The 14,730-nt window shown below is 34.6% G+C and overlaps 1 protein-coding gene across 1 annotated transcript in view; it reads left to right on the top strand.

The window, feature by feature from the left end:
* Positions 1 to 14,730, top strand: part of SMURF2 (SMAD specific E3 ubiquitin protein ligase 2) — a 168,316-nt gene that overhangs the window by 107,680 nt on the left and 45,906 nt on the right. Inside the window, exons 7-9 of the mRNA XM_021000766.2 lie at positions 705 to 788; positions 2,374 to 2,576; positions 6,827 to 6,911. Coding sequence (XP_020856425.1) covers positions 705 to 788; positions 2,374 to 2,576; positions 6,827 to 6,911 — 372 coding nt within the window. The remainder of the gene's footprint in view (positions 1 to 704; positions 789 to 2,373; positions 2,577 to 6,826; positions 6,912 to 14,730) is intronic.

The raw sequence follows: 14,730 nt of genomic DNA, 5'->3' as shown, positions 1-14,730 counted from the left end.
AGTCACACCAGTGGATCTCAAAAGAATTCTTTCTTAAAGTTCTAAACCTCTACCCTGTGGTGGGGTATGTTGATACTGGAATTTTTCCACTTAACATTTGTCCCTTTCTGCCTTGAGTGAATCATAACTAAAAATGGAGAGGATTGTTTTCACAAACCATTTGCCACTCTTTCTGGTGTGGTTTTTTTGATATTTATTTTCTCAAAATTTAATCTGTATGTGACAAGCTTAATTAGTGGTAAAAACACCAAGGATACAAATACTGACTATTTTATATCTATGGAGAATTGAAGTAAGTGAGGGCAGCATGGCATAGTGGAATAGAAAGAGCCAGTCTTAGTCATAAAGACCCAGTTCAAATGCAACCTTTGATACATACTAACTCACTGCCCCAGGAAACTCAGTAAGACTGTGAATTGCAAAGGGGGAGAAAAATTTTGAGCTCAAAAGCATATGGAAGTGATTGTTGATAAATCAAAATAAATTAATTTTTAAAAAAAAGGACTGTGAGTTGCAGAGGGAGTTTCCTTAACTCAATGAAATCACAGATCTAGTCCTATCCCAATCACTGAAGTGATAGATTCAGAATTTGGCTTAACCAAATTCTTAATAGTAGATAACTTCCTGACTTTGCTGCTCTACTGGAAATATGTTATTTTTCTAGGAAATACTAATTGTCTCATCTCTTATTTTGTGAATTTTAGCTGGGAGGAACGGAGAACTGCCTCTGGAAGGATACAGTATTTAAATCATATTACACGAACTACTCAGTGGGAACGGCCAACTCGGTAATTAAGTATTTGGGAAATATGTGTTAGTCTCTAAGGCTTGTTTCCTCTCCACCCATTTACATTTATCAGTCAGCTTTTACATTTTACATGTTAACTCATTAAACTTCCTTTCCTAGGAGGATCTATCATAATAAATAGTATTACATAATAACTGAGGAAAATTGTGATCAGGAAAGTTGCAAAACAGAATGGAAGGAAAAAGCCAGATTGATTTTTAAAAAACTTATAATATTTGAAGATGAAAATTGTTTTTTTGCTGCCTTCCATTTAATACCATAAACATGACCTATTTTCATTTTTTAAAATAAATTTTTATTTATATGTTGCGACTTTTTATGTCGTCAAGATTTCCCCAAGTTATCCTCTTCACATTCTCCGCAGAGAACCATCACATATCACAAATAATATTTTTAAAGGAAAAAACTAACAACTGAAAAGAAGATTTAAAAATCCCCAGCAAAACAGATTAATACATAGAAAAAAGTCTGAAAATACGTATGATATACCACATCTGTGCATCTCCTACCTTTGCAAAAAAGGTGTCTTATATTTCTTTTTTTGAGACATACTTGTTTGTTATGGTTTTGCAACATTCACTTTTATGGTTTTTCTTTCCATTTCCATTGTTATTGTCATATATATTGTTTTCTTGGCTCTGTTTACTCAACATCAGATCATGTAAATCTTTTTGTGCTTTTCTGTGTTCGTTAATATTTGTCATTTATTACAGCATAGTAATGTTCCATTATTCTTATATAACATAATTTGTATAGCCATTCTTCAAATGACAGCCATCTACTTGGTTCACAGTTCTTTGCTGTCACAGAAAAGTATTGTTATAAATATTTTGGTGTACATACAGACTTTATTCTTACCAGTAACTTTCTGGGCTTCATAGTGTAATCTCTGAGTCAAAAGGTATAGATACTTTAGTCACTTTATTTGTAAAATTCCAAATTACTTAGTTATACTCAGGTCCACCAACAGTTTTTTTTTGTATACTTTCTTCCCTCAACCCCTCCAACATTGACTGGTCTCTTCTTTTGTCCTTTTTGCCAGTTTTCTGGGTGTGAAGTAAAATCTCAGGTTTGCTTTGATTTTCATTTCTTGAATTATTAGTAATTTGGAACAGGAATTTACTTGGTTGTTAATAGTTTGCAATTCTTCTTTGGGGCACTATTTGTTTACATCCTTTGCCCATTTTATTGGTGAATGTTTTTGGCTTTATATTCTGTGTGGGAGGGGTGTGTGTGTGTGTGTGTGTGTCTTGGTGGAGAGATAAGGATATTTATCTATAGATAATCGTAACTATCCTGTCTGCCTGTCTATCTTTCTATCTGTCTATCTATCCATCCATCCATCCTCTTTTACATGTATTTGCTATCTTTTGGTTTCAAGTTTAATTTTTTAAAAGAAGGAATACTAATTATTATCAATCATTTTTACTTTCTAAATAGTATCCGATTGTTACTACAGTAAAATTTTAGCTACAGATTCTTATAGGAATTTATCTTTTTCTTTCACTCTTTTTTTTTTTGATACCCAAGACAAGTAACTTTTCTTTCTCATTATTTTTTAACAGGCCAGCATGTGAATATTCCAGTCCTGGCAGGCCTCTTAGCTGCTTTGCGGATGAGAACACTCCAATTACTGGAACAAATGGTGCAACATGTGGACAGTTATCAGATCCTAGACTGGCAGAGAGGAAAGTCAGATCACAAAGACACAGAAATTACATGAGCAGGACACATTTACATACTCCTCCTGACCTACCTGAAGGCTATGGTAGGAATTTTTGCAGCTTGAGGGGTGGGAGAGTCAGAAAGAAGGAAGGTATATAGGTTAGTAATTTTAAGAAGACCGTTAATCAGAGTGGAAGTAGTTTTGCTTAAACATTCAGATAATTGTGATATCACCTGATTTAAAATTTTACATTGGTAAAGGACTAGATTAGTATAGTTATGTTGGCCTGAAAGAATGTTTCCACACAAATAGGAAAATTTTCGTTTTTCTTTCTTTTTTTCTTTTCTTTTTTCTGATATGTTGCTCTACTTATTTCACTGTCTCTTTGTTATCTTGGTAATCACAAGTAGTCTGTCGTCTTTTTCATCTGGAGAAAAATTGCTGGATTGCAGACACTTGTTGAAATAAATAAGTTTACTTAAATAACATCTTTTGGAAGATAGTCTCTTTTCTCTTTTCTCAATTTTTTCTCATTTCTTTTTTATAAATTTATTTTTAGTTTTCAACATTCACTTCCGTAAGATTTTTTTGCCTTCTCTCCCCATACCCCCTGTTGTTGTTGTTGTTGCTGAGACAATCATGGTTAAGTGACTTGCTTCAGGGTCACACAGCTAGTAAGTGTCATGTGTCTGAGGTCAGATTTGAACTCAGGTCCTCCTGACTCCAAGGTCAGAGCTTTATCTACTGAGCCACCAACCTGCCCGTCCATAAGGTTTTTGAGTCCTAAATTTTCTCCCCCTCTTTTTCTTCCTCCCACCCCAAGACAGCGTATAAATTGATATAGGCTCAGCATATATATATATATATATATATATTCATATTAAACCTATTTTCACATTAGTCATGTTGTAAAGAAGAATTAGAAACTGTGGGAGAATCCACATCTTTTCTCAATTTTTAATAAAGATTTTTACTTTATAGAATATTGGAAGTGCTGTTATTATATAATTGAAAATTATGATCATTAGTATTGAAGAATTTTGAATTACTTTTATATTTTAACTTTTTCTGAAATATATAATTTTAGGAGTAGTTTCTTATGGACATTTGTAATTAAAATATTTACTAGCTAATAGTCATCCATTGTCTTTTTTTAAGTTCAAGCATATTTTCCAAAGTTTAACATGCCTTGGGGAAGTGCTGTTTCTTTAATCCTGATGTTGAAATTTTAGTATTTTGTAACAATTTGTTAACAAGATCAGAAGACCCTCAAGCAAAAACCAATTTATCAATAATCAAATTCTTTCTTTTTTAAAAAAAATTGTTTAATCTATTATTGTTAATATAAGACCAACACTCTTTAACTTTTTGGTCTGGCAAAAGATGGATTTACTTTGACAATTAATTTTTGTTATTATAATCCATAACTGCCTGATTAATGAATTTTTTTTGCTGTAAATGAGTTAATATTCTGTGTAATAGTACTTGCTGATTTCTTTGACTAGTAGAGGTTGTGAACACTAATCTATTATATAAAATGTTTTTAGTTATTTGTGATTTTTGTTATTTGGTTAAAGTTATGATCAATTCTTTCCATATAACTTTATCTTTTTTTTTAAGCTAGAAAATTTCCAGATAATCTGGCATAGAATTTATCTTCTCCATTTTTTCTTTTTGACTTCTTAAGAAACAAACTTTATCAAATTTGGTAGGTTTTAAGAATGAAATTTTATATGTTCAGGCATGTTTTTGCTTTCTTCAACTTTATTGCCCATATTTCTTCCTTTTTCCTTCACTCTTTGAAGTTTAATGATTTAATGTTTAATGACTCATACTCCATTAATATAATGATTCATAGTTTATCTTAATAGACTTAAAACTCTTCTAATTTGATTTTGGGTTAAGTCATAACTGAAACTAAGTTTTTTAGCAGTAAGTTTGTGTTTAAAATAAATCCTTTTTTCTATTTCTGTCTCACAAAATTTCTAAGAAAAATACTTTACCTATAGCAAAAACAATAGATACAATGGAAAATAATATTATTGCCCATATTACAAACATTTATCTTAGCTACTGTGTGTCTTAATTAGGAAACTTAGTATTGTGTACATTAAATCCCTCCCTTTTGTGAATGAGAAATACAGCAGTATGGAGACATCTCCACAGTGGGGTTAAAAATTTAGATTTAGATTCAGAAAAAGTGTTTTAAGAAGAAATAATTGCCTTCTTTACACAGAGATGAATGAAGAGTAAGGGAGGAAATAAGATGAAGATACTACAGTTAATTTATTTTCTTTAAATATTCAGTAAATGTTTATGAAGCTCCAGATGGCAAGTTGTTGTAGGGACTAGACCTGTTATTTTGCTGGTATAGAGAATTTCCTAATAAGGAGGAGCAGGTTGGCATCTTCTTTGCAACTTGAAGTCTTATAGGGTTGCCTAGAGCTCTCAATGAGATGTTAAATGATGTTTCTATGATCACACAGCCTCTCTGTATTAGAAGTGGGACTTCAACCCAGTCCTCCTGGCCTTAAAGTCAGCTGTATGTATTTTTTGGCTATGTTTTGCTATATTTGCTATATTTTTGGTGCTTTGAATATAGCCAAAAACGAAACAGTCCCTGCCTTTTAAGGAGTTTGCATTGTGGGATGGGTGTGTGTGTGTGTGTGTGTGTGTGTGTGTGTGTGTGTGTGTGTGTGTAGAGCAAGTAAGTAAAAGCCAGCTCAGACATTTATACAAAGTAATGATGAGGAGAAAGTAAATGCTAACTGTAGGTATCAGGAAAGGTCTTATAAAACAGGTTCATAGGATCATAGGGGGCCATGTCTAGGTATTTTGATCTGTATCTTGCCACTGGACCCAGATGGCTGCAGAGGAGAAAGTGAGGCTGGTGACTTTGCACAGCCCTCCCTGACTTAAATCCAATTCACTTGCAAGTCATGGCATCACCTTCCTGATGTTTTGGTCCTCTTCAAGAACAAAGGACAAACAGCAACAACAACAACAACAACAACAACAACGGAGCATAGATTAGAGTTGGAAGGGACCTTGGTACCCTTAAAGTACAACACTGATGTTACCGAGGAGCACTTAAGCGACTTACCCAGAATAACACAGCTAGTGTGTATCTGAATCTGAATTTGAACCCACATTTTCCTCATCTTTCTGACTCTGAAATCCATTGCTGTACAACATCACAGACATCCACATTTAGAATTATAAAAAAACACTTTCCCTCCCAAAAAAACAAATATAAATGGGTCATTTATCTGTAATTTTGGGCTATTTGTGCTATAATTTTTTTAAGGATAATTTCTAATCATGTATATTAATCAAACACAATTCCTTCAAAAATGTAATTTGTTTTCTAGTCATTAAGTAAAGTTAGCCTTCAAGTGATAAAGATCCAGGCTATGAACACCTAGTCCACGTATCTTTTAGCATAAGCTGGTTGCCTTCATTCTCACCCACTTGAAAGGGGTACACATTTTATACTCTTCTGTAGACTTCAAGCAAGTTGTACTAGGTCAGGGATGCCATCTGCTGGTTAATATTAGAAACTGTCTCACCTATTGTCTTGTTTCCCTACTTTCCCCTAAGGATTGTGCTCAGGCTGTGTTGCCTTACTTTGCCTTCCTTTCCTTTAGCTTTCAAAAGTTCCACCTTAAGAGGCTTTTCCACATATATGTAGACATTCTTTTTTATCTCTCTTTTTGGTTTTCTTCTCTCTTCTCATTCTTGTCCGGTTACCTCAGTAAAATCTTCCTCTCACCCTGTTCTTCCTGCATTCTGTGAGCCAAGACCAGCTCTAATTAGTACTGATAGTAATACCTTTGTTAAGTGAAAGGAAAGACATGAGTTGCTTAGTAAAATAACTTAAAACATCAATGCTGTGTGCCTCTAAAAACTTTAAAAATGCTCCCAATACTTTTCTTATCTATCTGTTTTCTTAAAGCACTAATAACTAAGCAAAAATACTTAGTAAATTTTAGAGATTTTTTGTTTTCTTTAATAATATTATTTAATTAATAGTATTTTGTAAATATTCATTGCAAAATTAATGGCATTTGGTTAATAGTATTTTGCAAATATTCATTGCAAGAGTGCAGTATTTATGTCTTTTATAGGATTTTTGAGGGTTAGCTTGGAAATTTAAGCACATTTATTATGTTTTTATGTAGAAGAATGTGTTCTGAATTCTAAACATCAGATTTCCAAATCAGTTTTTGTAGCATAAACCATTGTTATTTGGAGACTTGTATTTGTTTAATAGCCTATTAGTACCTAAAGATATCTTTTTAATGTTTGCCTTATAGTTTTGTGTTTGATTGTTGATATTTCTTGATTTATAGAGCAGAGAACAACACAGCAAGGTCAAGTCTATTTTCTACATACTCAGACTGGAGTGAGCACGTGGCACGATCCAAGAGTACCCAGGTCAGAAAATAATTGAAATATTTGTTATTCTATCTTACTTAAGTATAATCTTAGTGGTACTTTTTTTTCCACTGTTATATCCAAATTACTTTATATTATTTTCATTTCTAAATGTATCACTCCACCCTTCCCTGCCTATCAAAGTGTCCCTTATAGCAAAGAATTAAAAAAGAGAAAAACAGCAGTTTAGCAAAACCAGCTATCTTTCTGTATTTTTCCTCCTACTATGTTGTATGTAGTCACTGTGCTTATTTTTTTTTGTCTTGAATATTTCCCTCAGCATCAGTTCATATAAGTTCCCGTTTATCTCAGAATGCTTTATGTTACTCTTTTCTTATTATGTGGTAATATTCAGTTATATTTATGAAAGACAGTTTGTTTAACCATTCCCCAATTCAGGGGCATTTATCTTGTATCCAGTTCTTGACCTCTATAAACATTGCTATTTTGAATATTGTTTTATATATGAAAGTTTCTTTCATTTGTGAATTTTTTTTTCAAGGCACTTGGGGTTAAGTGACTTGCCCAGGGTCACACAGCTAGTAAGTGTGTCAAGTGTTTGGTCTGAGGATGGATTTGAACTCAGGTCCTCCTGACTTCAGGGCCGGTGCTCTATCCACTGCACCACCTAGTTGCCCCCTTCATTGGTGAATTTTATGAATGGAGGTGAATCCTTGAAATTGTTTGTATTTGCATTCAGATTATTACTTAGGATTTGGGAAAATATTTGTTAATAGGTTGTAATTCTTCTTTTGAGAACTGTTCATATCATTTGACCACTTACACATTAGAATGGCTCTTGGTCTTACATATTTGTGTTAAGTCCCCAAAATGAAATAGTATATATTTTTAAAGAAAACAAAAAGCCTTGTTATGAAGGTGGAGTTTTGTCTGATGCTCCTATCTTGTGTATATTCAGCCTACCAACACCAATTTATAATATTGGAGTCTTTAAGTTTGAAGAGATATTTAGAGATGATTTGTCAATGCTTTAAATGTTGAATGACAAGAAGGAATTCTATTTCTCCTTCCTGAAAGTTTAGAAGAAGTAAAAAAAAATAAAGAAGGGTGAGAAAAAGATGAAATAAAATTGAAGCAAATAATTTTATCCATAATTATTTAAACTAGTATTTCATGATGAAATATGGGAAGTGAACAACAGACATTGACCCTGATTTTAATATTTTTATACAGAGGTTTAACTCACTAAGAGGACCAAAAAAAGCCGTAAAGGTACCTGAGTCAACAAACTTTTGACCTATCCATGAAGCAAAGAGATGTTGGCTAGAAGTAACACCAGTTTAGAATATAAACTTGTTTGTTTATCCAGCAGGTAAATTCATGTTTCAGGGTCTTGAAGTATGAAAATGGAAAGTGAATAACAAACAGAAGAAAAGTGGAAAAGCGCTATACAAAGATTATTAAAATTATTATAAGCTTTTCACTATTAAGAACAGTTATGCTATCTCATTTTTACTTGGAATATCACAGGCTCGCATGTGCTTATAGAGGAAGTAGAAAGTATATTAAAAAGAACAAAAATGGGGGGAAAACATATGTATTGGGCCAACTGTTGAGACGAGATTCATGGTAGAAGCATCTCAATTATGAGAATATTAAGAGATTGACATATAGGATAGACAAAGATGAGGAAAATACCAAAGAGACTGAAAAGAAATTCAGACCTATGAACAAAGAGCTTACATTCTAATGGAGGAGACAGAAAAGTAAGCCAGATTCAATAAACCAAATATAAAAGATTGAGTAGTCAGTGGAAGGAGAGAAAATGGAAGCAACAAAAGTGCATAGGTGTTTGGTTGAGAAAAAGGAGCAGAGATTTAAGGTAGCTTGATAAGATAGCCTGAGGTAATTGTAGGGTCTAAGTACTGGGGAGACTTGTGTATGTTTGAAGGTAGTAAGGAGAAGATGAAGATTAGAGAGAAAGAAGAAATAACTGAGGTTGCTTTGTGCTGGAGAAGATAGGAGAAGATGAGATCAAAGGCACATGGTGACAGCTTGGAGTTGGCAAGAAGGGCTGCTTCATTCTCAGAGACTGGAAGAAAGGAAGAGGAAGTGGAGGGTGAGGTAAAGGATTTTAAAATGAAGAAAAGGGGAGAAGAGGGACCTCTTGTTGAGTAACCTCAGTTTTCTCAGTAGAATAAGAGAGAGGTGATGTAGAAGTAGGTTTGGCATATCTGAGGAGAGAAGTCTTGGAGTAGTTTCTGTGTGGAATAAGATAGTGAATCAGAAAGAAAAGGGCCCAGAAAGTTTGATAATGTGTTAAATTTAAGATATTACCAGTACATTCAGTTTGAAATGTCTAATAGGCAATTGGTAATGTAGACTGAAACTCAAAAGTAAGCTGTGTGATGAATCGTCTTCCTAGAGATGGTAAACACATGGGAGTTGATGAGGTCACCAAGAAACAAAAAGGTTTGTTGAGAGAACAGTAGAGGGCCTAGTACAGAGCCTTGGGGAACACCCACAGAATATCATCTGGAAGACAAACCAGGAACAGATACAAGACAGAACAGTTAGATATCAGGAGAATCAGTTAGAATCAGGAGAAAGCAGTGTCATGAAGGTCCAGAGGTAAAATATTATCTAGAAGGAAGAGGGTGACCAATAGTATTAGATGTAGCAGAAGGGTATTAATCAAAGCCCTTTAAAATTTACATGTTTCCACAAGTAATTATTTCTTATTGGTTTCTGCTTTAAAACCTTAATTTGAGAAGTGAGCTAGTAGAGAAAGAAGAAAAAAAAATAGAAGATACCCCTTAAAAGTATGGAATAGAAACTCAATATATTTTCTATCATGTCTTATTTTTTAATATTTTGCTAGTTTTGGCTTTTACAGAAAGCTGTCTAGGATTTCTGAATTAGTAATAGTATGAAAAATAACTTTAAAATTTAAATTATATACTTCTGACTAAGATGGTGATAGAGAAGCCAACTCTTCCAAATAAACTCTAGAAAATATGAGAAAAGGGGGCCTAGAAGACCAATGATAGAGAAAAAAACAACCAAAAGCAGATATAATCTCCTCTGTCCAGTTCAGAACTGCAAAAAGACTGCCAGAAGCTGGTGAGGGCTGGTAATAGGGTTCTGCCAATGCCCGCGTAAATGCAGAAGCTGATAGTGGTAGTTCCACCAGGGAAGCCAAGAATATAAAGAGGGGAGTTGTAAAGTAGTGTGAGCTTCAGTATTCAGGCCCAGACTCTGTCCTTGTAATGTAAGCACAAAACCAGAATCAACTCCTAGAAGTCACAGGGCAGGGGGCAAGGCCTAGCCTGGTACTTCTCAGGGTCCTGGAAGACAACAGGAGACAGTCAATCCTGCACTTGTGTGCCAACACAGGAGGTTTGAGACTAGTGTGGTCTTCAATATCGGCATCCCTTGGTGGATTTTCATGGTCACAGTAGGAAATGGAAACATCTCCCATTTGGAGATCATACAAGAAAAAGTCAGAATCCTCATGGAATCACTTGGAGACTGAAATGGTAGTCAGAAAATGAAGTCTGATATCATCGACCTCAGCTATAGCCATGTTTTGAAGGGCTTTAAATATGAGAGGAGTTTTAAAATCCTAGAGGTAATAAGCAGACATTGGAGATAATTATTGATCAGGAGATTGATATTTTCAGATCTGTGATTTAGGAACACTAACTTGTCACACAATTTTTAAAAAAAATTAATTTATTTTTAGTTTTCAACATTCACTTCCATAGGCTTTTGAATTTTAAATTTTCTTCTTCTTTCTCCTTACCTCCTTCCCCAAGATGGCATGCAATCTGATATAGGCTCTACATATACATTCTTATTAAACATATTTTCGCATTAGCCATGTTGTAAAGAAGAATTGGAACCAATAGGAGGAACCACAAGAAAGAAAAAACAAAATAGAAGAGAAAAAAAAAGAGCAAGTAGTACACTTTGATCTGCATTCAAACTCCATAGGTCTTTCTCTGGATGTGGCTAAAATTTTCCATCATGAGACTTTTGGAGATGTCTTAGATCCTTGCATTGCTTAAAAGAGCTAAGTCTATCAGAGTTAGTCATCACACAGTGTGGCTTGTTACTGTGTACAACATTCTCCTGGTTCTGCTCACTTCACTCAGCATTAGTTCATGCAAGTTTTTCTGAAGTCAGCCTGTTCATCATTTCTTATAGCACAATAGTATTCCATTACATTCATATACCACAACTTGTTCAGCCATTCCCCAGTTGATGGGCATCCCCTCAATTTCCAATTCTTTGCCATTACAGAAAGAGCTGCTATAAATATTTTTGTACATGTGGGTCCTTTTCCCATTTGTATGTTCTCTTTGGGATACAGCCCTAGAAGTGCTATTGCTGGATCAAAGGGTATGCACATTTTTATAGCCCTTTGGATACAGTTCCAAATTGTTCTCCAAAATGGTTGGATCAATTCACAACTCCACCAACAGTGGATTAATGTTCTATTTTCCCCACATCTTCTCCAACATTTATCATTTTCCTGTTTTGTTATGTTGGCCAATCTGATAGGTGTGATGTGGTACCTCAGAGTTGTTTTGATTTGCATTTCTCTAATTACTAGTGATTTAGAGCATTTTTTCATACGATTATAGATAGATAGCTTTAATTTCTTCATCTGGGAACTGTCTGTTCATATCCTTTGACCATTTATCAATTGGGAAATGACTGGTATTCTTACACATTTGACTTAGTTCTCTATATATTTTAGAAATGAGGCCCTTATCAGAGACACTTGTAAAAATTCTTTCCTAATTTTCTGCTTTCCTCTTAATCTTGGTTGCATTGGCTTTGTTTATTGTCACATGATTTTTAATGAAGAATGGATTGAAGAGTGAAGAGATTTAGGGCAGAGAGACCAGTTAGGAAGATACGCTAAGGCAAGAAATGATGAAGGCTTGAAGGAGTGTGATGGCTGTCTGAATGGAGAGAAGGGGACACGTCAGAATTATTGTGGAGGAGATGGACAAAACTTTACAACAGACAGGTTATGTAGAGAGGACTTAAGGATGACTGAGATTGAGAATTTGGTTGACTGGAAGGATGGTCATCCCTTTAGCAGAAATAGAGAAGTTTGGAAGAAAGGCAGGTTTGGGAGGGAAAGTAAATGAATTCTCTTTTGGACATGTTGAGTTTGAGATGCCTATAGGATATCCAGTTTGATATATGTCCAGTAGTTGGATATTCACTACTGGAGCTTAGAAAAGAGCTTCATGCTGGATAGTCAGTATGGAAGTCATCAGAACAGACAGATATATTAAATCTATATTAGTTGTTGAGGTCCCTGGGAGAGGATGTAGAGAAAAGAAAGTTTAGGACAGAGCCTTGAAGTACAGCCAACAGTTGTGAGGAAGATACTTTGTAAACCTTAAAGGGTTATTATGTAAATATGAGTTTGTGACATATAATTGGGAATCAGTGTAACAGCCTATCTCTCTAAGAACATCTGTGACTAGTTAATTTAGGTTGACTCATATTTCTCAGGTTATTTGTGGGAATTTTATACTGAAGGGTGCTAGATACAGTGAAAGGGAACGTCCTGGGAAACATCGACTATTCCAAGGCCACTAAATCCATGTCCTGGGAAATAAGACTTCAAGAAGAGTTTTTAACCTCTTCACTTCATCTGTTAAAGAACTTGATAACTAAAGTACACAGCATTGGTTGTTAGAAATGCGTTTTAATATAAACATTAAGAAAGGAAGTGTTTCTGGGTTTAACCAATCTGGTTCATCAGTGTGAAAGCTAATAATTAATTGTATCAGTAAATCAGGAATTTAAAGGTTAAACAGAAGGGAAAATAGAACTCTTTGTCTTTTAACATTTGTGGAATTGAGAAATGGTCTCTAAATATATATACTGAATCTTAATCACAGTGCATATTATCATTATTATTATTATTTTATTTTATTTTTTTTTGGTGAGGCAGTTGGGGTTAAGTGACTCACCCAGAGTCACACAGCTAGTGAGTGTTATGTATCTGAGGTCAGATTTGAACTCAGGTCCTCTTGATTCCAGGGCTAGTGCTCTATTCACTGCACCGTCTAGCTGCCCTGCATATTATTTTTTTTAAGTGATATGTACAGCTTAAGATTTCAACAAAAATTAGAATTAATAAGGATTGTGACAAGAGTATTGTTGATTGGCAAGAGTGCTGCATTTGGAATCAGAGACCTGACTGGTACAAATCCTGGATGTGCTACTTATTAATTGTAGGTCCTTAGGCAAGTCACCTCACCTCATTTTTTCTAAAGTCCCTTCAAGCTATGGTCTTATGTCAGAACTGTCAGAATTGGCGAATATGATAAAGAATTGGTGAATTTCTGTATCTGTAAATTGAGAATGCTGTTATATTTGCCTTTCCTACTTCAGAATTTGTTGTAAGGCTCAAATGAGAGCATTAATGTAAAATACTTTCTAACTATTAAGTGCTATTGTGTAAGCTGTTATTTAAATTTAACACAATTCTTTCTGCATAATAATTGTTTTTAATTCACTGAAGAATGAATGAATGGTCTGTCAGTCAGTACATATACTTTGGACTGTCACTAAAGGTAGACAGTGAACTGAGCCCTGAATTGAATAGGAGGAAAAGGGAAAGGAGGGAAGGGAAGGAAACATACATTTATTATGTAGCACCTGCTATGTGCCTTGCACTATGCTAATCACTTTTACAAATATTGTCTCATTTGATCCATATGATAACCCTGTGAGGTATTATTATTCTTTCCATTTTACACTTTAGGAAATTGAGACAAGCAGATCAAATGACTTACCAGAATCACACAGCTAGTGTCTGAGGCTGGATTTGAATGAAGGTCTTTCTGACACTGGGTCCAGTGCTCTGTTTTCTGAGCTGCTAGCTTTTTCCATGGGCATAGTTTCATTTGCAAAGTTGCTTACTGCATTCAGTAATTGCCAAACATCTTCCTGAAGCAAAATATCATACTTTTAATGCTAATATTTTTCCAGTGATGTTATTTGGCAAAGAATAAAAAATGTGTATTACTTAAAGGGCAGTGGAGACATGCCTGCTGGCTACATGTAGTAGTGTATAACAAACTGTGTGCTTGATGTATAAAATATATTATCATGCAAATGATGTATGACTGTACCGGAGTTTGAGTCAATGAAATAGCAAGAATTAAAAATGACGGATCACAGAAACAGAATTTAGAGTTGAAAAGGACTTCAGTAGTCATTTATTCCAACACCCCAAAAATGACCATGCAGCCTCTGCATGACAGGGATACCACCATGTCCCAGGGCAGCTCATTCCATTTTAGAGCTCAGCTCTAATTTTGAGAGCTTCTCCTATGACATAATCAGGCTAAATTTGCATTTTAGCAGCTTCTATCCTTTGAACCTTGTTTTGTCCTTTGGGGGGGATCAACAGAGCAAGTCCAGTCTTGTTTCCAATGACAGCCCCTTGAATATTTCAACATTAACTGTTTTTCCTGAGAACCCTTTCCACCTTTTAGACTTCTCTTCCCTGTGCTAAATATCCCTAGTTTCTTCAACTAGTTCTCTTAAGACGTGTAACTCAAGGCTGTTCATCATCCTGGTTGCCCTCCTGGTTGTAATCTGACAAAGATAGCTTACAGAAGGACTGTGACCTCTTTTTTGGTTTTTCTTTGAAAGCTGCATAGCTCTCTTAGAACAGTTTAAACCCTCATTACCTTTTTTGGCTGCCACATCGCTGCTGATTTATTGGACTTGCTGAAACTCCTAAATTTTTTTTTTCAATCTACTTTGTAATTATGCTCTTTCCGTCCTATATTTCTTAAGTCTTATACTCAAGTAT

Source organism: Phascolarctos cinereus, unplaced genomic scaffold, assembly GCF_003287225.1.
Source record: "Phascolarctos cinereus isolate Bilbo 61053 unplaced genomic scaffold, phaCin_HiC Scaffold_5;HRSCAF=322, whole genome shotgun sequence".
NCBI lineage: Eukaryota > Metazoa > Chordata > Mammalia > Diprotodontia > Phascolarctidae > Phascolarctos > Phascolarctos cinereus.
Note: the sequence above shows the minus strand (reverse complement) of the source record. Positions and strands in the feature narration are given on the sequence as shown.